At 37.0% G+C, this 26,190-nt stretch overlaps 1 protein-coding gene across 1 annotated transcript in view; it reads left to right on the top strand.

The window, feature by feature from the left end:
- The window catches only part of LOC126382175 (uncharacterized), a 31,333-nt gene extending 6,103 nt beyond the window's left edge, over positions 1–25,230 (top strand). The window contains exons 3-13 of the mRNA XM_050031962.1: positions 6,988–7,134; positions 9,637–9,825; positions 13,172–13,322; positions 13,713–13,844; positions 14,846–15,013; positions 15,464–15,653; positions 17,608–17,759; positions 18,747–18,862; positions 20,136–20,294; positions 22,405–22,458; positions 22,525–25,230. Of these exons, the coding sequence (XP_049887919.1) occupies positions 6,988–7,134; positions 9,637–9,825; positions 13,172–13,322; positions 13,713–13,844; positions 14,846–15,013; positions 15,464–15,653; positions 17,608–17,759; positions 18,747–18,862; positions 20,136–20,294; positions 22,405–22,458; positions 22,525–24,995 (3,929 nt within the window). The 3' untranslated portion in view covers positions 24,996–25,230. The remainder of the gene's footprint in view (positions 1–6,987; positions 7,135–9,636; positions 9,826–13,171; positions 13,323–13,712; positions 13,845–14,845; positions 15,014–15,463; positions 15,654–17,607; positions 17,760–18,746; positions 18,863–20,135; positions 20,295–22,404; positions 22,459–22,524) is intronic.
- Positions 25,231–26,190: the final 960 nt, after the last annotated feature.

Genomic DNA, 26,190 nt, shown 5'->3' with positions numbered 1-26,190 from the left:
TCTTGCTGTTACCCATAAAATAAATTAAAAAACGACCTCCGTGGTCCAATGATTAACAGGTGCGATTCCCGATGGGGACATATCACAAAAGTTGATCACCTGATTGTCCGAAAGAAAGATGATCCATGCTTCGGAAGGCAACTTAAGCCGTTGGTCCCGGTTACTACTTACTGATGTAAGTTAGTAGTCGTTACATGAGCCATGTCAGGGGCCTTTGGCGGCTCAATAGTAACCCTGACCAGGGTTGATTGGGTTGGTAATCCACCTCACAACCCACACGATAGTAGAATTAAAAATCTTTCCTGACCTTGATAATCACAATGTGGCTAATGGAGATAAATGATTTCCAGATAATGTTCACTCACTTTTCTTTAAAAGTGTCCTTATTAAAATACCTGATAGCCCAAAATATCTTCATTATAAATCATCATCATCATCATCAACCCATTAACGTCCCCACTGCTGGGGCACGGGCCTTCCCTATGGATGGATAGGGAGATCGGGCCTTAAACCACCACGCGGGCCCAGTGCGGATTGGTGGTTATTAACGACTGCTAATGCAGCCGGGACCAACGGCTTAACGTGCCTTAATATTAGATATTTTTAGGCTGAGAGTAAACAGAAACTATAAGGTAAGTATAAATCATACTTAGTAAATTTAAGTTTTTGTATCTAGGTCGAATACTAGGTTCAAAATTAATTATGAAATTCTGATTACTTATTAAAGACAGGTCTAAAACTAACGAAAAACATTTTCTTTTTAACTTATTAATGAATTTTAGCCAAGAAAAACGTAATTTTAAGTCGACATTTTATCACGTTTTTCTATGACGTCACAGTAACGGCCCCCGCGGTCCAGTGGTTGAGCGTTGGGTTCGCGATCCGGAGGTCCCGAGTTAGAATACCGGTGGGACATATCACACAAATTACTTTATAATCCCTAGTTTGGTAAAGACATTACGGGCTGATCACCTGATTGACCGAGAGTAAGAAGATCCGTGCCTCCGAAGGCACGTTAAGCCGTTGGTCCCGGTTACTACTTACTGATGTAAGTATGAAGTCGTTACATGAGTCAGGGGCCTTTGGCGGCTTATTATAAGGTTAGTGATTATTCAAAAGATATGAATGCAGGGATTTGCTGTCTCGGAACTGATATCAGGCAGCCAATTTTATGTAAAGTTTTTTTTAAAGAACGTCTCCCTAGACGTCGGCATAGGGCCCTCCCTATGCCGAGGTTTTTCTTCCGGCGTCTATTCGCCGGCTATAAAGGTTGTGAGAAGCTGCAGTAGTTTTTTAGGCGGACGAGACGTTCGTTATGTAAAAATGTAACGATTCAGGATATTATTACTGTACTTTTTCTTTTTCTTTGCGAGTCGATGGCGATCCATATTATTTTTTTGCTGATCAGTAATGGCCACGCTTACGGCATTGTCAGTGGCTTCGTGAAGGTCTTTGATAGTGTTAGGGCATTTAGGGCAGCATAAAAGGTAAGTTACTGTACTGAATAAAGGTATCGTTTAATTTGAAGTTGTAGGAGAAAAGGTAGTACTTAATATCGCTACAGCGAAATTGTGGTTTTTATTAGCCGCATACATCAACACCGTTGACCTATTTTGGGCTCATTTTTATCACCCTTTTCACACGTGACCGACCCACTTCCTTTACTGCCCTGTATTAACAAGTACATCGACGATACAACCGCTAGACTCCATATAACTAGAAGATTCTGTCAATACTTCAGACTAATAGATCAGATACAAGACACCACCTTATTATGATTATTTGTCCCATCGCCACTACTTCCGTTGCCTTTTGACGTGTGATTCTAAAATCTGGATTGTCCCAATTGTAATCTACTAAAGGCGGAGGGTCAGAGCTTCTTAGGGACCAGATAATCAAAGACACGAGTGAATGCTCTGACAGTTTATTCCGAACTGAAGTACATGTGTGATACCCTCTTATTTGCGAATTAATAGTTATTATGAATCTACCTTACACTACACCAATAATCAGGACAAAGCATCTCCCCCCCCCCCCCCTCGGACGATTAAAAAAATAGGCTACTCAAAGATAATACCAGGTTTAAAATGTCCCCGCCACGAAAGAAGTCCTCGGATTTAATGGAATTAATTATATCGACGCGACACTAGCAGGCAGGACTTTTTTCTTTACTTTTTTCAGGATTGTCTTTGTTTAGTCTTCGTTTTGCAATAAGGCTGTGGGGGTCTTTTCGGTTCTACCGTCGATGAATAGGTAAAATATAGTCACGTTGTTTTAGAGAAGACAATATTTCTTCATTAGTTAAGGGGATTGAAGAAGTATATTTTATGGTATCTCCCTAATGGACCCTATACAAGCCGTTGGTTAGTTTATTGTGTGTGGAACAGACGTTACTATAAGTAGGTTATATTTTGCTGAAATCTGCTCTGCACATTTATAAATAAGGCATAAAAAGAAGACCAAATAATTGAGTCGACATCTTCACGGTATTTTATTTTATTTAACCAATTACTTTTTTGTATCATGAATGTGACAAAAAAAATGAAGTCTATTTTACATAAAATTATGGCCATTGTTTTTGAGAAGCAGTGGAGCTATCGTAGTTATCGGTTACTTAGAGCGAGGTTGACCGGCGACAGCGGTTCTCATACCAAATGCGCGTTAGGGCCTTTCCATCCTTGGAATAGTAGAAAGAGGATGAAAAAAAAAAACTCGGTAAAAAACCTTTTTTACCGAGTTTTTTTCATAATATCCCTCTGGAATTATTGTTTTTCTTAATACCTTACCGTATCAGAATTTGAATTCAGAACTAAGTTGTTTATTGTTGTTTTGTTCACAACTATTGAAGAACATGGAAATCAGCTTTCATTTTATTCGGTAACACGTTCGTTTATGAGGGACTTTAAGAAAAGGCAACCACATTTTTAACTTAACTACATTATCAAACCAGATACATTATAAGTATTTAGCAGGTTTTTTAGATTCATAATGTATTATATATTACATAATCTCTGCTTATCCCGGTGGGAAATAAACGTGAGTTTATGTATGAATGTATCACTTACTAGTCTGGCTCAAAAATATTCCCACAATCGACTGCAACGAATCGAGCTTTTCAGTCGCTTGTTTAAAAGATTTTCCAGAAATAACCAAAATGTATGAAACCCTGAAAAGTGTTCAAACGAATATGAACCTATTTCAAATGGAGATTTATTTTGAAAAGAACTCCAACTGACGCCTGCAACCCAATTTCCACAGAGTAAATATGTGTCAATCAATCGTCGCTGCTCTACTGAACTGAAAAGCCTAAAAATAGTGAAACGAACACGCTAATTTGTTTTTGGAAGGTGGTAAGTAAACTGTTTGGAAACTTTATGGAAGTTAAATACACGGAAAACCCGGGGAACAAAACGTTTCCTTGTAAAAACTTTTGGGATTTTTGCGGAAGTTTGCATATTACCGGAGTGACAGCTTGGAACAAAGCAGAAAAACACAAGTGAAATATTTTTTGACTGCGAACTATTATTACAAACTCTGAACTGTGGAGATTGACTGGGCAAAATAATGTGAAGGCTGATATCTGCACATGGAAGTGGCGGTAGATTGACCTTGGAAGACCTGTGAAACACCCGCCTTGATGAGCTCTAACCTGGTGTGCGCATGTAAAACGCAAAGGGAGGGGGGGGGGTCAAAGAGATTCCCCATTTTATTGGGGACGAGATTATTGTCATTAATCAGGCAACGATAAAGTCTTTTTTTATTGACCGGAATGTGTCCAAAGTGAACACTTGACTGGTCACAACTCACCACTTAAACAGCGATTAAGTTTTTGACGGATCCAATGCGCCCAGGAAAAGTTTTAACGCCTCATTCCTGCACCTAAATAGCTTATCCAACTTTTTAATGACAATCCATTAGGCAAATTTGAATTTTCAAGGACAAGTTCGTCTGAGTTAAGCAAGTTTGCAGAGTTAAATAAAATAATATCCCTTTTAAAAGCCCTTGGGGACTAAAAGTTGATTACTGGTATAAATAACTTGTAATGTATACCTAAATTGATTTAAAATATATCGTGTTGCTATTGCAGTTTCTTGTCAATTCTTCTCCTCAGCCATAACACTTTGCAAAATGATGTAGATTCCAAAATGGTACCTTTCTACCTAACATAGAAATACTTTGTTGCACACAAAGGAAATATAATAAATACAAAAAGAGGAATGGAAATATAAGAAATAAAAATAGTAAATAAGGCGCCTTATTGCTAGGCAGCAATCTCTTCCAGACAACTACTCTGTAGTCATACTTTATTCCTAATCTTTTCTTTCCGTTATTGTATCTCGATACAATGTCTTCCCCATTCAGAATAAACTAAAATATCTAAACTACACATGATACATTCTTAAACTCTAAAACTGTGAGTTAATAGCCAATTCTATTAATAAAACCAGGAATTTCGACACTAGCGGGACGGAAGTAAGAGTGTATAAATAGTAACCCAGATAATGTACCTGGCGCCATCACTGGTTTATGTATGACGATAAAAATAAAGAACTTGTCGGAGTGTCAATTGACATGTGAATTTGAGTTCTTTATGTTTTCTTTTGAGTAGAGTTATTTATGACGCAGTAGCGGCGATTTTTTTTTTATTGTAACGATGTCATAGAACTTGTATTGGTTAGAATAGATAATTAGCAGCATTTTACTTCACGTGAAGACGAAATATATTTATAAATTTTCCGTCGGAGTGGAAGTGAGGGAGAAATAACCATGTTTGAAGTTTCAAAGTTGATGTGTTAAAGTCAGCTTTTATGGTTAAGATTAGAAATATGCTCAGAAAGGTTTTTGTGGACCAATTTGATGGGCTAATTGGCCAGCATTATTATCATTGACATAATGATTACGTATTAAAGATTTTCGACTGATATTCGGTATATTATACAACGTTATTTGTATAAGTACATCAATGCATACCCGTCTACTTCCTATCCGTTACCTAGATAGCGTACGTATAGCAGATTCAGTGTAAAACGTTAAACAATTTAGCTTTTTTCACATTTACCACATCGATTTCTTTTTATTTTTGCGACAAGAAATAAAATATTAATAAATTCTTAGTATTTCTTGTTGATTATTGTAAATAGTCAGTTCTCATTTTAAATATTTTGTGCATTTTTAAGCTATCGTAATACTCAATTTCTATGCTCTCGTAGTCCGGTAGAGAATGTTGACAATGCTTATTGGTAAACATGAAAACTACTTAATGCAAAAACTTGGGAATAACAAAATTCACAATGGATTCATTGACATGAGATAGAAATACTTCTAAACTAAGAATATACTGATCATTCCTACAAACGTTCCCAGTGCCGTCCGATTCTTTTGAAATTCAAAAGAGTAGCGTAATTCAGCGTACAAAATGTACCTTTGAGATCTTGCAACATTTCTACAAGACAAGAAAAGACTTCAAATATCAACTTATGCAGTGGAGATATGAAGAGACACAGCACCTATTGTCTTCAAAATAAAGTCTGAAATAACCGAGATAGCGAAAATTTCAGTAAAATCCTACGTAATTTTCTCAAAACAATGGTTTTAAAGACAAAGAAAGTCGAAAAACAATGAAGGGGACTATAAAACTGACTGCAAGGGTTCTGGATGGTATTGTCCCGGTTCTGTACCCAGCAAAAAACATTGCCTAATTACTGGTTCAAGCATGGGGCTGATGGAAAAAAGTTTAGTTGAAAACCAACACCAGTTTTTTTTGGCCCGTTTTTACAGGGCCCGCAAAATTTGACAGGTCCCGTTTTTCACAGAAGCGAATACCTGTCTAAACTTCCAACCCGCGAAGGGACCAGCCCTATACAGTACCTGAGGTTACATACCTCCGAAACGCATTTCTTAGGAATATGGGTCTCCTAACGATCCATTGGCCAAAACCACATAAACCAATCCAATCCGTAAAACAATGTGTCTCAATAACCCAAAGAAACCCGAGCGCATCAACTAGCCATTATCCTCAGTTAATAAACTAAACAAAAGCCCGTAACGGAACGCATCAAAGCTCTGCGTTGATTGGAAAGGGAAGTACGCCGCCTCTCATTTCCGCTCAGTTATTCACAGAAGGGATTTTTTCCTTTTTTCTCGATTATTTGTCGTCACGTCGAGTACTTTTTATTGGCATTTTCTGGTCTGTAATTTTGAGCTTTATTTGTAGGCATTTGCTGATTGGTGACAAATGGTTTGTGATGGTTTGGGGCTTCAATTTGTCTTTTTTAAAAGTTTCGTATATATCCATTTATACTCAAATACGAAATTCTTGTCACAAATCCACCTCATTGGCTTGAGAACAGCTCCAAGTCGTCAGAAAATTAAAACTGTATTTAATATTAGGATTTTTTTTTAGGATATTAAAAACCAAAATAATTCTTGACGAAATAGTCTCCGTATAGTCTGTAATAGACCAACACAGGCCTCCGGAATTCCATCAAGTAAAATAATGACAACGCCATCTATGTAAATTTATTAGCAACTCAACCAACTCGTATTCTCCTCACGGTTCTTACGGTTGCTTCAGGAGTTACTTACATCCTTCAGGATAATGTTTCTCGTATCACCCCGTACGTTGAAGTAATTCGATATGTTTTGACTAGATGGCGCTAGTTGTAACATTTCAAATAAAATGGTTCTAAGTTCAAATTAAATAAGTGAATATACTACATGCGGCTTATATGCGATTTTGTTTATATACATTTTATCAGCATTATCAGAATATTTTACTTACAAATTACCTAACATTTGGGACTGTTATTTATTTATGTTATTGCACCGTTCCTAATATTATTTTAGTTACAGTTTCTAAGCTTGCCTGGAAGAAATTGCTTTTAGCAATTAGGCCGCTTATTTTACTTCTTTTCTCATATTTGTGATTGTTATTTTTCTTTGTTTTAGTTTAGTGAAATAGTTTTTGTATTGTATTTTTCTTCACAGAACAAAAGTCCAAGAAGTTTCCAGTGCTGGTTTTCGTTCACGGAGACTCCTTCGAGTGGAGCTCCGGGAATCCATACGACGGCAGGATCCTGGCTTCGTATGGCAACATTATGGTCATCACTGTCAACTTCAGATTGGGAATATTGGGTAAGCAGTTTCTGTGAGAACAAATCATAAAATAGTGAATAATAATAGGTACTACGAAGGTACTACTTACGCATAGAACGGCAACCTTCGCCCCGCACTAATTACCATCGGGCGCCGACTACAAGCCCTCTGGGTTTTTAATCTGAAATGTCCGTAAGCCGCTGAAGTATAAAGGGGCGCGGGCTATTTGGAGAGCGGTCAGATGTAGTCACACCCCGGACACTTCATACAAAAGATCTCGTTTTACACAGACACTACATATTAACGTTATCATACACGCGCATCTGTGTGCGTGACGTCAGACGTCCATACGATTGAAGACTTATTTAAGACCGAAGGGGGTGAGGTGAACCTAGCTCAGCCGCTGGTGGGGAGCGGAGAGTTTCCGTTCTATGCGTAGTATTATTCCTTATTTTATTATGATTTTCTGCAACCCTTAAACATTTATAAAAGCTTTTTTAATTGATATATAATATGTGTAAATTATTGTATCTGAACAGGACTCAAAATTATTACTCTCACAGATTTTTTCTAGAAACCTCGCAACATGGAGGAAATTCAACAGAAAATTGAAAGAGAAACGTGCAGTTTTAAAGTATTATAACTTTTCAACTTTTGTTTTATATGAAACTGTCTATTGCAGTTTATTTTGTAGGGAAATATTGTGTCGGTATCAGAACTTGGGGGAGACTTAACTTCTTGTCGATAAAGAGAGTTTAAGCTCGAGGCTAGTATTTGTTCCGACAGCGCTGATAGGATAAGTTTATTTACGGATGATTCCTGATAGTGGTTTCCTGGAAGATATTTAAAAGCCGTGGTAGCTCAGTTGGTAAAACGTTTGTGGCAAAAAAAAAACGCTTCAAATCCCAGCTTGGGCTCTAAACCACTAATTTAACGGCCTCCGTGGTCCAGTGGTTGAGCGTTAGGCTCACGATCCGGAGGTCCCGGGTACGAATCCCCGTGGGGAAATATCACAAAAATTACTTTAAACTCTTGAGTTGCTTATTATTAGGTATTTTGTGTGTACTATTTATATAAGTAGGTATATAATGTTAGGTTATGTATATAGGTTAGGTATATATTATATTTTTAAGTATGTTATATATTCATTTGCATGTATTTATTGGTAAGTTGTACTTATAATTTGTACCCGCAATCTTTAAATATTTTTTTTACATTTTTTCCTCACCTTATGGTTGTTTGGAAGAAATCGCTTTAAGCGATAAGGCCGCCATTTGCCATGTACTTAGTTAAGAGACTTTTTGTAATTATTTCTTTTTATTTTGGTGCAATAAAGTCTATTTGTATTGTATTGATTAGGACATTACAGGCTGATCACCGGATTGTCCGAAAATAAGATGATCTGTGCTTCGGAAGGCACGTTAAGCCGTTGGTCCCGGTTACTACTTACTGATGTAAGTAAGTAGTCGTAACATGAGCCACGTCAGGGGCCTTTGGCGGCTCAATAGTAACCCTGACACCAGGGTTGATGAGGTTGGTATTCCACCTCACAACCCACACGATAAGAAGAGAAGATAGATAATTGATATCACGTGGTTTTCAGGATTTGTGCCCGGTTGATGGCAATAGACTCACCTTTATTACATGTGGCTTAAACATATCTGGCGAAGAGTGTGTAAACTATTACACTTCTTTCTACCGTTTAGCGGCTCAAATCTTTGTCAATCGAGGGTCTACGAGAATAAGGACTAGTGTACACGCGATATCGACAATACAATTCCTTCCTATTCGCTACCAGAGTTGGTGACATTGAATACATCAATAAAAAGGAGAGGAAAAAGCCACTCTTCAAACGACTGGCCCCCCTATCGATAGCGCCGGCCTCTGACTGTAGAGTCACACATTAAGTAACAAGCGGCTAGCCGCTGGGGCTAGTCCTCACTGCTTTATCGTTATCCTAAATAATATTATAAACACTTAAAATACGAGGACACGACTAGGATAGGTTTCAAAAGTTCCCACTCCGCGGACAAAATGTAACCCATAGACACACTGTAAAATGAGTTTTAACATAACATAAACTGCCTATATACGTCCCACTGCTGGGCACAGGCCTCCCCTCAATCAACCGGAGGGGGTATGGAGCATACTCCACCACGCTGCTCCAATGCGGGTTGGTGGAGGTGTTTTTACGGCTAATAGCCGGGACCAACGGCTTAACGTGCCCTCCGAAGCACGGAATCATCTTATTTTTGCGGACAATCAGATGATTCAAGCCTGAAAAGTCCTTACCAAACAAAGGACAGTCTCACAAAGTGATTTCGACAATGTCCCTTTCGGGAATCGAACCCGGACCTCCAGATCGAAAAATGCAGTGGAAAATGAGTTTTACTAAACTACTTTACGTAAGTAGTTTTAGTACATATACGTATACTAAAAATAACTAGAAATAAAAATGGCTTCTGATTCTAATTCTGATTCTACCCCTTAGCGGATATATGCATGACGCTGTGTTGCTGTATGCTATGTTTTTTTCTCCAGGATTTATGAAACCGAGTCTGACAGAGCATGTCTACGGCAACAACGGTCTGCTCGACCAGCTGGCTGCCCTGCAGTGGATCAAGGACAACATTGAAGACCTGAATGGGGACCCTCATTCTGTCACGCTGATGGGGCACGGCACTGGTGCCGCTTGCGTCAACTTTCTGATGCTCTCGCCTATTTCTAATGGTAGAGTATCTTCTCTTCTGTCCAGATTATGTTGCAAACTATTATGACAATCACCAGATACTCTGCATGCATGACAATCGGCATGCGTGTATGAAGCGATTGATGAATGTGGAGGAAGCAAGAGAAGTGGGTCAGGATCGAAGCAAACAGAATTCCATAGTCTCTGTTTACACTGATGGGAAATAGGCGTGAGTTTATGTGTATTTGTTTATTATTATGATAAATTATGGAATAACGGTGATAGTTTTAGCTCCCAAAAAATATTCCTTTAATAGAATCACGATAAAAACCGGAATCGAAATTATAAATAGAATTCGTTTAAGAGCGTTCCAAAAATAAATATTGAAATCGAAGACTTATTTACATGAAACTGGTTTCTGGTTTTACCATGGAAAAAGAGGAAAATCCTCCCGTGCTAATATCCTTATCCCAGACATTTATTTGCATACGTCTCTATAGGAGCTCCCCTGGACACACAACTTGCTTACACTGGTTTAATCTTCTCTGTATTCCTATTTTGAGGTCAATTTAAACTTAATTTATATTTAGTAATGATTTATTTGCAATGAGTTGCATATTTACTATTGAGCATAATTATTCTGCACAATTTACTTTCCTATTTGTTTTATAGTTCATAATGAGGTGACGTTTTGATACAACAAATAAGTAATTAAAAATAATTATGACATCATCTATAAAGCTAACAATATTGAAGTCCATTAGTGTTAAGTATGCCGAATAAATATTTTCTTTCTTTCTTTCTTCTTTCTTTCTTATTAAGGCACAATGATGATCAATTGACCTTGGAGTGCTAAGATTGAAACAATTTATTAAAGTACCTACTTCAATTATTTACCAAAATGTACTTTATCATACCAATTAGATGTTCACCATGAAGATCAAAGAATATTATCAGCTTCTTATTAAAATAATAATTTCGTAAAAGGTATTGGGTGTTGAAATTAATTTTATAACAACTATCTATTCTTACTTACTCAATCGACAAATTCATAGTATCTAGCAATGCTTATGTTAGAAAGAAAGAAAGAAAGAATAATATTTATTCGACATACTAATGTTTTCACATATTAAACAATAATACAATGTTAGACATAAATAATTATGCAATAATTACTGAGATTACATTCTTGTTATTGACTCTAAGAGTCAGGCTGATCACTTGATTGTCCGAAAGTAAGATGATCCGTGCTTCGGAAGGCACGTTAAGCCGTTGGTCCCGGTTACTACTTACTGATGTAAGTAAGTAGTCGTTACATGAGCCAAGTCAGGAGCCTTTGGCGGCTCAATAGTAACCCTGACACCAGGGTTAATGAGGCTGGTATTCCACCTCACAACCCACACTCTAAGAGTTTTTTCTCACTAGGACACAAAATGTAGGCAGTTGTACTCGTATTCACCCGGTGTCTTGTTGGTTGCTCAACCAACAACATCAAGTATCAACTGCATGAATTTTATTAAAGGCACAACATACAGCAACCCGGGCCTTCGCGGACCGGTGCAACCATGAAGGCGCCTCCGTGGTGTCTTGCTAAGATTCGGCCCTAAAGTCCCCCCCTTTAGCTTCGGACTTCCAGACGTACGGCCGGGTTCCATCTATCATCCATATATCCCAATTTTTCGCACAAAGCGCTTCGCATCGTCCTTCATTATGCGCAATGCTAGGAAGTGGAATTCTCTGCCGTCTGCTGTATTTCCGAATGCATATAACCCGGGTGCTTTCAAGGCCAGAGTGAACAGACACCTTCTGACCGAGCTCGCTCCATCTCAGGACTCGTCAATGTCTTCGGGCAAGTCTGGGGCTAAGAGCAAAGCCATCAAAAGTAAAGAAAATGTAGAGCTGACATTAAGAATATAAATTGAATCACAAGGAGTAGGTGTGAAGATCTTGGTATGTATTTTTTATTGTATGGAAAGGTCTCCTTTGATGTTCAATACTCGTCAATGTAATTTACCACATAATTTCCAACCAATCAGCTTGTTCATGTAAGATGATATTATTACTCGGTCGTATTAATAGTAAATTAAACTCTAAATTGGTTTCAGGTTTAGTTTGAGACAGCAAATAATGGAGTGGGTTGTAGACATTTGTTTCAATATTACATAAGCATTATCTGTTATGAACAACAGAATATCTGATAAATTTTAATCCTTTACGAACTTTTGCTTCAAACCATTTAATACAAGCGGATTAACTAAAATATTTTGCTATTGTAACAATATTGAGGTCTTATTTTTATTCTATTTTCGAGGCAATGATGTCATAAATTGTCTGAAACAGACGTATAAGGTCAATGATGACGATGATGATTTTTATTTTATGTTATAGTTATTATACCTAGAATATAATTTATAATAATTATATACGTAGTGTTCTCTCCATACAGCGCCCTGTGCCTGGTCACCCTGCATTATGTATTGTACGTCCTTATGTGTATATACTTATATGCGGTGTTAAATCGTGTGATAGAGTGAGAAACATTGTGATAAGAGAGAGATGTGGTGTACAAGCCTATACAGATTGAGAAGCGAATGTTAAGTTGTTTTGGACACGTAAAGCGAATGTAGGATAAAATTACGGAAGAAAATTACGAAACGAAAGCAGGATATAAGCGAAGGTTGGTAATAGGGCTGGAGGAGGAAGACCTAGAAGAACATACATTACCAAATTTAAGATGTCCTTAGAAAAGGTTTAGTACGATCTACTCTAAACCGACGTGCGTGAAAGGAACTATTGATGAACGATGAAGCAAGAGAAGTGTGTCAAGATCGAACCAAATGGAATTCCATAGGCTATGCTTCAACATCACCAGTCCATTAACAACCCCACTGCTGGGGCACGGGCCTTCCCTATGGATGGATAGGGAGATCGGGCCTTAAACAGTGCGAATTGGTGGTTATATATACGACTGCTAATGCAGCCGGGACCAACGGCTTAACGTGCCTTCTGAAGCACGGAGGAGCTCGAGATGAAATCTTTTTTTTTGTGATCACCTATGTTTTTGTTTATGACCGGCCTTTGCGAAAGTTGCTTAACTTCAACAATCGCAGACCGAGCGCGTTTACCGCTGCGTCACCGAGCTCCTCTGCTTAATCTGGTGGTAAATAGGCGTAAGTTTATGTATGTATGTCTTTGTATGTAAATTAATAAGTAAACGTCGCCTTATAGTAAAACCTCGGAGACCATTTGAAAAATTACATTCTCATATCCTTTTCTTCAACAAGTAAACCTCAAATTTTTATTCAGCATCATAAATTTAAGAGCCACGCTCTTGTTTTGCTTTTGTAGATGTTGCGTTGTTGATAATTATGTTATTATTTATTACAGGTCTATTCCACCGAGCCATACTAATGTCGGGGTCGGCTTTGTCCAACTGGGCCATGACGAAAGACCCAACTCAGTATACATTGCAAGTGGCCCAGAGTTTAGGATGTAACCCTACATCGAAGAATTTGATGACCTGCTTACAGAATAAACCGTAAGTAAAATTATTAGCATCGAAAAAAGAACAATTGGAGCTATTTATAATCTGAGTTTTTGGGACTGTCTGAGTGAGCTGTTTAAAGGAATTAATAAACTCACTGTTGTAAGTTTACGTAATCATAATGAATGTACGTAAAGAATGTTTTTTGTCCTGTCGAGAAACTGTGAAAGAGATAGTAACAATTAAAATACTGGACGATATTTTGAATGGCAAAAAATAAATTTAAAACTCACGTCTAGCCTATTATAAGATAATTATTACCTAAATCATAAAAAGACAAATGTACGGTGAACGTTTTTCCCAGCACTGACACATTTTATTCTGGGAAGTTTTAGTGAAACAAGTTTTCCATTTGTAGAAATAATATATTAATTTCATTTTCAGATTATCAGAACTCAAAAAGGTCCAGATTTTGGCACGTGAATTCGAGACTCCTCTCGGGCCAGTAGTAGCTGGATCATTCATACCCAACGAACCAGCAAAGACTATGGAATCCTTCCCGAATCTTTTAAGCAAGTAAGTTTTTTACCTTTCAAAACTTTTCACGTCATAAGAATAATTCTTCTAGAATAGTTACGTAATAACAGAATACCTACACGATGAATCTATCGTTGAATCACTTAAGGCATTCGATACAGTTCATGATACACACACGAAACAGAAACTAGATTCACGAGCTTACAATTCAAAGCTCGTATATCTCGTGTTCTGCCATTCTTGGGAACAGAAAATAGAGATTGTTCCTCTGGGTACATGTTGCATATCCGATATCAAGTTATGCCTGTCACTAGCGGCCTGTTAAATAACTTCTATGGCGATTGGTTACTTGTAAACAAAAGTTAGTGATAACGCTTCGGCAAGTGGGTTGATTTGCCTTTGAATGTTGTTTTGGTTTTAACTCCCGCTTGGAGTTTGTTTATCTTCGATATTTGAAATCATGTCAGTGTTACCGATTTAGATAGTGAAAAACACACGATCTGTTATGATACTGATTTAACATACAATAAATAAATACTTAAAAATTAAATACTTAAAATTACTTGCGTCTTTTAAAGAAAAGGTTTATAGAAATCCATTGTGGCAAAAAAATATAAATGCGAAATTAACTGTAAGTATGGTTGTTTCCATTTCACGCGTTATTCACTGGAACGAATTAGGATGAAAACGTATGAAGTTTATAGAATCCTACTATTAAACATGCTTGTGCAATAAACGAAGTTGAATCGAATATCGTGGGCGTAAAGCCAGTAATGGCGTTGGCTGAACCACAAGTAATCAAAGATAAATTGCAGCCACTGTTGTTGTCAACAGCGAACCTTATGGAGACAAAGAATCATCCTATCGACCGTAGCAATTGTTATAATAAGTGCGACTTTTTGTCACGGTTTTTTAAGACGTCACAGGTTGCTTTTTCATACATATTCCATAGTAATTTCGTGTTGTGACGTTAAGTGAATAGTAACTAATTTGACTAGTTGAAAACTACCCTATCAATCTGTTAATTATTTTTGTTACAGATATCAAATACTAAGTGGAGTGACAGAACTAGAAAGTTATCATAACTTCGGTGTGATAGAGCTGGATCATGGAGTTCTGGAGAATCAAAGGGATGAGTTCATAACAAAATACGTGAAACTTGTGTACGGTGGTGCAGAAGATGTGGCTTTGAGGGAAATTTTGAAGCAGTAAGTTGTGATGTAATTACTAGATTATGTTATAAAAATACATCAAATCTTCAATTCATATTTAAGTCTAATAGTATGTCAAATTCAGCTTAGCTTAGCAGAAAGGAGATTATGCTAGGAAAATGATGATGATTTTGAATGTTACTATGGTAATAAACTTTACAATTTTACAAGCCTACAATAACGTGAAGTCTAAATAATAATTTTAACCAGTAATTAAAAAACGAATAGGAAACAACTGATTCGATTGCTAAAAAAATAATTATTAACGAAATTACTATCTTTATCACTAAGTATTAAAAATCACGTCTAACGGCACTTTCAAAAATCATCATAATTATTACTATTAATATAATAAATAATTATTTAATTTTATTATTATTTTTATTAAAATTTCATTAATTTAATTATAATTTATTACTTATTTTTATTATTTACTATAATTTGCAGATACGCTCCATCAAAGTTGGATCCACAACGCTGGTCGGTGGAAGCCAACCGTGACGTCATCTTGAACCTCTTCAGCGATGCCAACACCCTGTCTCCAATGATCAAGTTTGCCAATTACCAGTCCAAGGCCAACAGACAGTCCTACTTCTACGTGTTTGGTCATAATTCTGAAAACACCGATTATGCACCGGTGAGCATCAACCTTTTAAGCCTTATGGTGTAATTGATCATATCATTTGCGTAACGTATGGCAGCGCAGTAGTCTACATTGACAAAAGTCTCATCATCCTCTCCCTACTGTTATCCCATTTTCACAGGGTCCGCTTAACTAACCTGAGGATTTGAAAGCTCTAATTTTTCCAAGAGAAATCCAGCCCAATACAGGTTAGATCACATATATCCATAACGCATTTCTCGGGAATGTGTGTCTTTTCAGGATGTTTTCCGTCTCCGCTGAGAACGTGATAATCAGTTTATGATCCAAGCATGATTTCGAAAAATATTGGCTTAGGCCGGTCCTGGGATTTGAACTTGCGACCTCACTGCGTTCTTCCAATTGGGCTACCACGACACGTTGACAAACGTCTGATGACTACTCTTATTTATCGTATGCGCCACAAAAGTATAAACTGCATAGTTAAAGATTCTTGTTAGTATAGAAACATGGATTTTTGAGAAGACAAAAGGCAAAGTAATGACAAACTCGATTTCTATCTTTCATACTTAGTAGAACAAAAGTATCTTAATGACAGACAACAGGAAGAATTATATCGCCTGAGTACATGCATGCTTGATGTTTAACGTCGACAAAGTGTTCAGAGCCGGGCAGTCAAACTTTTTTACGTTTCCGAATCGTTTCATTGTCCAACACCTGTTGAAAAGAACTTTTAAAAAAGAGCTTGAAAAATTCGAAATTTCTCACTGCAAACCTTTTGGACTTTTTTCGTTGTGTCACAATCGGGACTCTTTCATCGGGTTTTGTGAATATTCAGTTTCATCTGCGAGAGGATTTTGGTTTTGAATCGTTCGCGTTGCCTGTAGTTTTGGATGTGACAACTCTTCTTCTTTGCGAGTCGATAGTCGATGTGACAACTTATTTCTTATCTCCAAAGAATAATCTTTCTTTCTGTCCATGTGCTTCATTTCATCAAAGAAACATAATGTGCCTGCTTAACCAAAAATTTTCGAGCGCGTATCCGCGGCTCTGGAAGCATGGCAGTGATACGAACACCGAGTGGCTTTAGTCGGTGCGACGCCAACTTAGCTTTGTCGCTAATCCCGACTGGAATATATGCATTAGGTATTTTCCGTCGATGATAAAAGTTTAGGATATCGGACCATCTAGTTTCGTAGTGGTGGACCTACTTTCCTGTTAATTCCCATAGTTCAATTCTCCCTCAATTTTACAACGTTATTCTATTTGTTTCACCTATGGTACTTGGATACTATGCTCTTCCAGGTCTGCGCAGTTTTTAGAAACAGAGTCCTAGGTGACAGATCTCTTCGCCTCGCCCTTGTTGGCCGCTGCCACTTCCGCTTTGACCTCCAAGTAGAACACTTAGTCTAGTCAAGTGTATAGGTATAATTGTCCAAAACCATCGATCAGATTGGTTCTTGTCACGGGCTCGTTGACGTTTATCAGCGTCTTAAATGCAGTCATGAGCAATATAATGTACCCACTTGAGGACTCTGTCGCACTAACATATTTGACATTTAGTGAGAATTACAGTTCACTTTGTCAAAAAAGTTAATGTGACATGGTACCAAAGTATACACTTTGGTACATATTAATGCTCGTGACCGTACATAAGCGTTTACCACCTTTTTGTATTTTGTGTGTTCTCGCAAATAAATTGATTTGATTTAAGACGTATTCACTTTGCACTCGTCGACAAAATATTGGTTATAAGTAAAATTAATCTTGGTCAAAACAATAGACTATAAGTTTGTCAGCAGTAACTGATATAATTATACTAAAGTATTACGTACATAACATAAACAGCCTATATACGTCCCACTGCTGGGCACAGGCCTCCCCTCAATCAACCGGAGGGGGTATGGAGCATACTCCACCACGCTGCTCCACTGCGGGTTGGTGGATGTGTGTTTTTACGACTAAAGTATTATCTGTTTTTTTTTTTCAGCTAAATAAAAGCGTTCACGGCGAAGAGCTTCCATACGTCTTAGGCATTCCGCTAGGTGGCGCTAACACACATTTTCACGTCCATTATACCCAGAAAGAGAAACTGCTCTCCGAGGTTATGATGAGATTGTGGACTAATTTTGTTAAGATGGGGTAAGTATTCAGTATATGCTACAATAATTATCTATCATGCAATATTATTATGATAAAAATAAAAATAAAAACAGAACAAAAACAGCCTACATAAGTCCCATTGCTGAACACAGGCCTCTTCTCAAACAAATCGGACGGGGTATGTAGCATACTCCATACCTACACGCTGCGGGTTGGTCGAGGTGTTTTTACGTCTAATAGCCGGGACTACCGGCTTACGTGGCCCCCTAAGCACGGAATCATCTTTTTTTTTCAGACAATCAGTGTCCTTACCAAACAAAGGACAGTCTCACAAAGTGATTTCGAAAATGTCCCCATAAGGAATCGAACCCGGACCTCCAGATCGTGATAAAGATAATCAATAAAATACGTTGTAAATACAAGTGCAACAAGTGGGTCTTAGGGTGGTATTAATTAACTAATCTTAGCTTAGACTGCCCTCAAGATCATGCTCAAGTCCCTGTTTTTATATAAGAACTGTCACATGGACATTATCTTGAGAGCAGTCTCGAAGCTGAGATTAGTTTATTAATACCACCCTTAGTCCTATTTGACACGTAAACCGTTAAAAACAGTCCGTCTCGCTCGCACGCACGGGTAGAGTCGGCACACGATAAGAACAAGATTTTTGTATGGAGTTGTCCGGGCTGTGGTCACGGATCAACTCTCGCTTCAAAAAGAGAAATATTACTAACGTCATAATCGCGAGACCAATTGCTTAATGTTGAAATTGCGTTTTGTAAGATAGTACTATTTGGTACCTAGACTAAATAATCTAGTGCCTTTCTCTTTCAATAGATATACACGTTAAACTCTGGTCCTGCCATCTTGACGTCAAGATGGCGGAACCAGGCAAAACGGTGAACCGGATCTAGATAATTGCTATACATATTTACTACGCTATTTTGACGTTAAAGAAACCTTCCAAAAACACAATAAAAGAAGCAGTCATTACTGTTAAGAATAATAGTACCTCTCTCGTTTCAGAACCCCAAACACACAAAGCGTGAACGAATACTACTCCCTCGACAAGAAGCAGTGGAATCAGTATAACGTTGAGTGGCCAGAGTACAACGTTGGACATCAATCCTATTTGAAACTTGGTACGACTGCCCATATACCATAGTATAATGAGAACAGTAGGTGTACTGCATATAAGCGCTTCGTGTGCACTACGCAAACACTGAATCGCTTTGCACGTGATAAAAATGGCGGACCAAACCGTCTGCCGTAGAGAACTGGAATGTATAAACTTTTTTTTACTCACACAATAGTAGAAGACCATTACACCTTAAACCCAAATGGAAATAATTACAGAAAGCACGGTAGCACTTATGGCAAAACAGAAAAACCCATCAGACAAAAACATTTCGTCGGTGATACAATATTTATAATAAGTATAGGTAGATGGTTAATTTATACATTGTTTTAAGTTTACGCGGTTATTATCATAATTAAAGCACATAATAACGGGTTCTTACCGCGTTTAAATGGGGATATGATACTCCCTCTCATATCCCATATATGGGAGTCTCATATCCCCATTTAAACGCGGTAAGAACCCGTTGTTATGTGCTTTAATTATGGTTAATTTATGCTTTATTTTTCATACGTCGTGTTGAAATATTTTTTAAGCTCTCTGCCATTATGGTAATTAATCATGTTTTTGTTCAAGTAGCGCTATTTTGTATGTGTGCGTTCAGGCTTAAAGAGTGTGAGCCTACTGTTTAACTTTACTATGGTACAACTTCGAAGTCTCAATTTAACTTCTTCTAAAAGTGTGCAAGTTCAATTGCAAGTCACAACTGCTTTCTAAAAGCTTCTTTTGCTTGCGAATTTTAGAACTAGAAATGTTTAAGCTTAGAATCCGTTACTAATACAAAATCTAGAGTTCGATTGCAATAGTCAGAAGAAATACTACGTATATATTCCTTTTCGGCGGATAAGAAACAGCTGATATAAGATAGGTGTAATTTAAAATTAGATGATGTCTACAGGAGTTACAATCTATGTAATTAAAATGTATTTTGCACTAACTGCAATATTCTGTATATTTCTGTATATATGCTGTATATTCTTATTTTCTTAATTATGTCCTATCACCGAGAGGTATTTTTATTTTATTTTTATTTCTGTGTTGTTTGTTCATTCTGTACAATAAAGTACTTATTGTGTATTATATTATGTTTCGAACGTAGTATTTAATCACTTAAATATTGACAAAACTTTTCCAAGAAATATACCAGCAAAATCACTTACCTACATTTTGTGTTAATAAGCTTAGGTAACGGATACCTAAGCTTATTGCTAAGCTTGTTGTTACGAAGCCTTTTAGTCTTTTGCACATGACTGATTTCAAATATTTCTCTTCCCCAGATATACCGCCGTATATAAGCAGCTTATACAGATCTAATTACACCAACTTCTGGATAGAATACCTTCCTAATAAGATGAGGAGATACGTAGTGGATCCGTTGTTCGAATACACACCGATACCTACTACGCAGAGACCTAAACCGAGCCATAAACCCACAGGTAAGAGAGAAACTACATAGGTAAAACCCACATGACACAAAAAGACTTGCCCACACGAGAGGAAAAGACTTGGGCATATTTCCCACCAGAGTAAACAGTCAATAACACAGTTAGCTGGACTATTATAGACGGCGATATGGCTCACCACCTATCACGTCTATCAGAAAGCTCTGACTACCCCAATTGGCTTGTAGTCGATGGCACCGATTGCTGCAGCAATTTTATTTTAAGTTATACCTGTCATTTTGTTATCTGTGGAAAAGGAAAGGGACGGATAATTGAGAACTGTTAATTTTAAAATTAATGAGTGAATGAATGAATAACCCGGCCGATTTAAATACGTATCGCGATTATTTGCAACCCATTTGATATGTGCTGTCGACTTAATTATTTCGGGTTATTGGCCAATATAAAATTTTGGGAGGGATTTTCACATTTATGGCTAAAATAACGCGTGTTCCATAAATTTAATGCACGTCGGTTGCCCGTCTCTTGCCTTTTCGGCTGATAAGACAATGAAAGGTACATATTAAAATAAAATTATTCCAGCGAGTACAAATCAAATAAATCTTTAACTTAAACAAAAGATTGACATGACGACAGCACAATATAATTGCAACGAATTGTAGCGTTGACAGCGACTTTCCGAACGGCGACCCGCGCTACCAATAATGGCGCTGATTCCAATGTACATCATGCATGTTGCAATAATATTGTGCTGTCGTCATGTCAATCTTTTGTTTAAGTTAAAGATTTATTTGATTTGTACTCGCTGGTTGAACTTCCAATTTTAAATAGAATTACGATCACTGTCACAGATCGCATAAGGTCGACTTTTGGTTTATTTATTGTGAAACATTTGGATATCACCCATTGTGCAGTGTTTTTTGAAATAACTCAAGAAACTTCTTACTAAATCTTCTTCTATCGTGCGGGCTGTGAGGTGATTTACCAACGTCATCAACTCTGGTGTCAGGGTTATTATTGAGCCGCCAAAGTCCCCTGACATGGCTCATGTAACGACTACTTACTTACATCAGTAAGTAGTAACCAGGACCAACGGCTTAACGTGCCTTTCGAAGCACGCATCATCTTACACTTTTGGACAATCAGGTGATCAGCTTGTAATGTCCTAACCAAACTGGGGATCACAAAAAACACGGAAAATACTAAATATATACGTAATTCTGTGCAACTGGACAAATACCAATATCTCCGTGAAAAATATATGTAGTTTCTAAGATTATTATCTCGCGCGCTCGAGAAAATCAGTTGCAAACAATTATTTTTTCGCACTAGTAAACTAGGAGTAGATTAGTTCGTCTGATTAAAGATCTTACTACGTAACATTATTTTTGTACTCACTCATATTGTAATGAGTAATCTCAGTTGTGATTTGCTCACGTATTTGAAGCTATAATGTGGATTATATTTGTTTTAATATATTTTTGTGGTAAATCAAATGTTACAAAATATAATGTTTAAATTAAAATTCTCCATTAGGTAATGCAGAAAATACTTTTTCTTTCATTTTCTGTAATATTTGATTTACTACGAAAAGTATAAATCGTATCAGATATTAAGTTTTATTGGGGACAACGTACACAAGATATAGAAATAAGGAAAAAAAAGTTTAAAAACCCGACTACGGAAAAATCTCCCGCTAAAAAGCATGAAACAAGAAAAATAAATTATATTTACTGTTTTTTTTCCGAATAGTGATGTTTAGGAGATAGCCCTGGTTGTATGCGGTGATAAACAAACTCTTAGAACAGATTGGTATTCAACCACGGCTATCTTCGAAACATCACTCCAATCTCATTCTTTTTTCTCTTTTGTAATTATTTCTTTTTATTTTATTGCAATAAAGTATATTTGTATCACTATTCGGAAGAATTTTAAAAATATACGTACTTCTAAAAATAAATTGATTAGTGTTTTTTTTACTTTTCATGTTTGACTCCGAAATATTTGTATATATTTAAGTGTCTATCTATTCAGCTTATATCCGCGTACAATATAATCATATTATTTATAGGCCTGCGTTCTATCACGCCGATAATTCCGGTCCTGTGAATTTGAATAACAATCGTATTTTTGTTATTTTCAGATACAATACGTAAACTGTGGCCACCGAAGGTAGCAAATCCACCTCCTCGCTTCAGCTCTGGAGGGGGCGGCGGGGGCGGCGGAGGCGGCGGAGGCGGCGGGGGTGGAGGGGGAGGTACAGGATCCAGTTATTTTGGAAGAGTTATACCGAACCCCCCGCCCGTATACAGACCAGACACTGACAAGATATACAGAGAGATACAGGCCATAAAGACACCATCGCGTCCTTTGCCTCCCGGGCTAATGGAAAAACCTGTACATTCTCAAACAACAGTCAGACCAAAACCTGTAGCAAACATGCCAATGAAAACTTCAGGAGCGACTATAACTTTAATCATTTCTTTAGGTATTTTGTTCCTAGCTGTGAACGTCGGGATTTGCGCTATATTGTATTTCAAAAAGCGGAAGCTTCGCTTAAGAGAGCGCACGTTTGAAGGCACTCACCACTCGAGAGCGGAAATAGGCGAAGTAGACGTAATCGGTCAAAAGAGTGCTAAGGACGAGAAAAGTGCCTTGCAGACGTTCAAAAATAGCTGTAGCGTCATAAAGTCTATAAGTATTAATAAAATGCGCAATAACAGCAAAAAGGGTAAGAAAAATATGGAACATTGTAAAACGCCAAAGTCAGACGATTCTGGTGGATTTAGAGAACGGTTTCAGCTACGAAGACATTTATCTACCAGTACATTAGATGCGCATACGAAAGTAAGGGATTGGATTGCTAATGAAGTTATGCATAGATGCTCGCCGCATATACTTAGAAAGTCAAATTCGGATTTGAATACTGATAAACAGATAAGCGTAACCAAACCGTTTACTCGATCTGAAGAGCTACTTTCAGATCCAAAGAAGTCTAAAAAAGATCCATTAAAAATCGATGATAATATAAAATCAAAGACTTTACAGTCTAAAACTAGTAACAAGACAAAAACTTCAGAAAAAACTACATCGACGTCAGCTCTTGGTTCCCATTCGTCTATTGCGAGTAATAAACTGTCAATTAGCACCAAGCATACGCAAAAATCCAATGATTCTTTAAAAAGCAAGGGCACTGAAAGTGTAAAGTCCAAAAAGGTATCCGTCGCTATTGACGCAACCCCTGCTGCACGAACAAACTCGATTCTAAAACAAGAACCCATTGAACTATCAAGATCTTTCGACTGTAATGAACCTAAACATTCCAATGAAGACAAAATGCGGAGGTCTAAAACTGAAATTGACTGCGATATTATAGAAATCAAGCCGGAGAAACCCGAAGAGAAAACTTATACTAATGTTGTTACTCTTTCATTGGGTCGTGATAAGCCATTGAAAATAACACATAAGCATTCCTCGTCAGATCCAGTTACTGACATAAACTACGACAAATTGAAAGAGAAACTCGAATGCGCCACTCAAATAGTAGATATTTTACCTCCAGTGACATTTAGAAACGAAGTAAACGTTACATCACGTGATGAAAGTTTACAAACTCAACCTTTAAGTGCAGCTGAAGCACTACTTACTATTCAAAGACGGAATTTTCCCAAAGTACTCCCAGATTTACCAAAAGCTCAAAAGAGACTGTCTTTGCAACCAACGGCTTTACAAACTTTCAGAAGTATAGGAAGTGTCGAAAGTCAATCCGAACGCTCTAAAGTTCCACCACAGCCACCGCCTAGGACTACAACTTTAGACCGTCGACTTGCGTATAAAAATACAAAGCCTCTATCCTCTTTCGATACATCAAACGTAAAGAAAATTCCTGAAACTGATATTTTTCCTAAGAATTATGAAAATATCAATACTTTATCACCTTATCCAGAGACAAATAGATCATTCAACAAATCATTCGAAAGAAGCCCGAGTTTTGATAAACCAGAACCTACTATAATAAGAGGATCAAAAGAACGTGATTATCCAAAGGTAATAATTGCATCCAGTGACATTCCATCTACACCTGAACCTACAATTGTCATCAAACCTTCATCAAGTCAAACCGAAATACCTTCAAACGCACCAAGGGTGAGATTGCCTGATGATTTCCATTCTGGTTCTATTACTTCCTTTTCATCATTTTGTTCGGAAGATGATGATGACGACGAAGAATTAGAAGATGATTTACTCGACGAATTTGCTGAAGATCAACTAATTAAAGAATTGGTTGGCGGTGTTGAATCTCCTACAAATATGGAAGATGTTTTAGATTCGAAAGGTCCAGCAACCATGTTTGAAAAAAGACTAGAAATTATCCCAGTCAAAATTAACCCAGGTCACATTGCGCCCAAGCGAAAAGAAGATTATATTTGCATATCTGACTTACAGTTACCAGATGTCAGCGACTTAGAAAAAACTGCACAAATAAAGCCAAATTTTGGTTTAAACAAACTTCAACATAGAAGTGAAAGTATACATAGACCTCCAGAAAAAGCAGTTAAACTTAGACAAAAAAAGACTATGAAACCAGCTATTTTAAATAAAAGTATGAAAAGTAGAAGAAGCAGTGATAAAAGTAGTGATTCAAGTAAACTAGAACATTCGAATTCAAACTCTTCAAACGATACTGAGGCTAGTACAGGAACTGTTAAAAAAGTTGAAGTTAAGAAAGATTAAATAAATTATAAAGTATATTTTCGTGCAAGTGTCTAAAGTAAGGGCGCTCACAGACCAACGATGATGGCATTGCCCTATGTCGACGATGTTTTCGACATCATCCTCGCTGGTCTGTTAGCGCACTAAGCAGCATTAAGTGCGTGTATAATATTTCCCATAATAGTATTAATAAACTAGACCAAAGTGCCAAAATGTAAAGAGCATTTAGATAATAATAAGTTTTTATGAAAGTGAACCGAGTTTTACTATGAAAATAGGTTGAGTATCCTATACACATTTATAGCCCCATAACATGACGCCGCAACTAGAAATGCAATCCACATTTAGTTTTATGATAATATTGTTGTTAGTAGAGCGAGCGGTAATAGCAGGAACGTTTTGAAGATGTTAACTAACTTGCGGTTAGACCGTTTTCATATTATGAAATAGTTTAAAAGTTTAACTTTGTGGTACTGCGGTTTTACTCATCATAAGTGGTTTTCACGAGTTAGGAGATAATTTGAAACAATAGATTCCTATGCCCATATGAACTTTTACTTTTACTTTCGAAACTAAGGAATTTATAGAGAGTATTTATGATTACTAACATCGTACAAGTCGAGAATCTAAATCCAAAATACTCCATAAGAACATTTTGAAAGGTCTAGGAGCTAAATTAATACAATACTTTGACATCAAAAGTCACGGCTTTAATAAACAAATGTATGGTGCATTTATTAACGCACAATTAAGCGTAAACGATCCAATAAAACTGCAGAAATTAAACAATCTTTCTCAACATCTCAAATCGCTTTAATCGTTTAACGTTGTGACTTTAGAAGTCGCGCTTTGCTTTTAATCCTTTTCTTTGTAAGGTTGGCTGAAAGTAAAAGATGACGGCGTTAAAATTAGAAACGAAAATGAGAAGATAATACCTTTGCAACTTTTCAAACTTATGTTAAAAGTTGTTAAAAACATAATAGTGCCTCTCCATTGTTAAGTAAATTACTCACTCAGTCACTGTACAGTCACTGTTAAAGATTCACGCACTTTATATATACGATACGGGATTAAATATTAAATAAGGTAAAAATGAGGTATTTCTTTTTACATTTTTAAAGATTTCATTACCATTATCATCCTGTATCGACCCGATAAAAATAGTTTACCATGTTATGTAAGGTATACGTATTTTTAAACAATTCTTCCATATATA

Source organism: Pectinophora gossypiella, chromosome 3 (assembly GCF_024362695.1).
Source record: "Pectinophora gossypiella chromosome 3, ilPecGoss1.1, whole genome shotgun sequence".
Lineage (NCBI taxonomy): Eukaryota > Metazoa > Arthropoda > Insecta > Lepidoptera > Gelechiidae > Pectinophora > Pectinophora gossypiella.
This window is presented reverse-complemented; position numbering and strand designations above follow the sequence as displayed.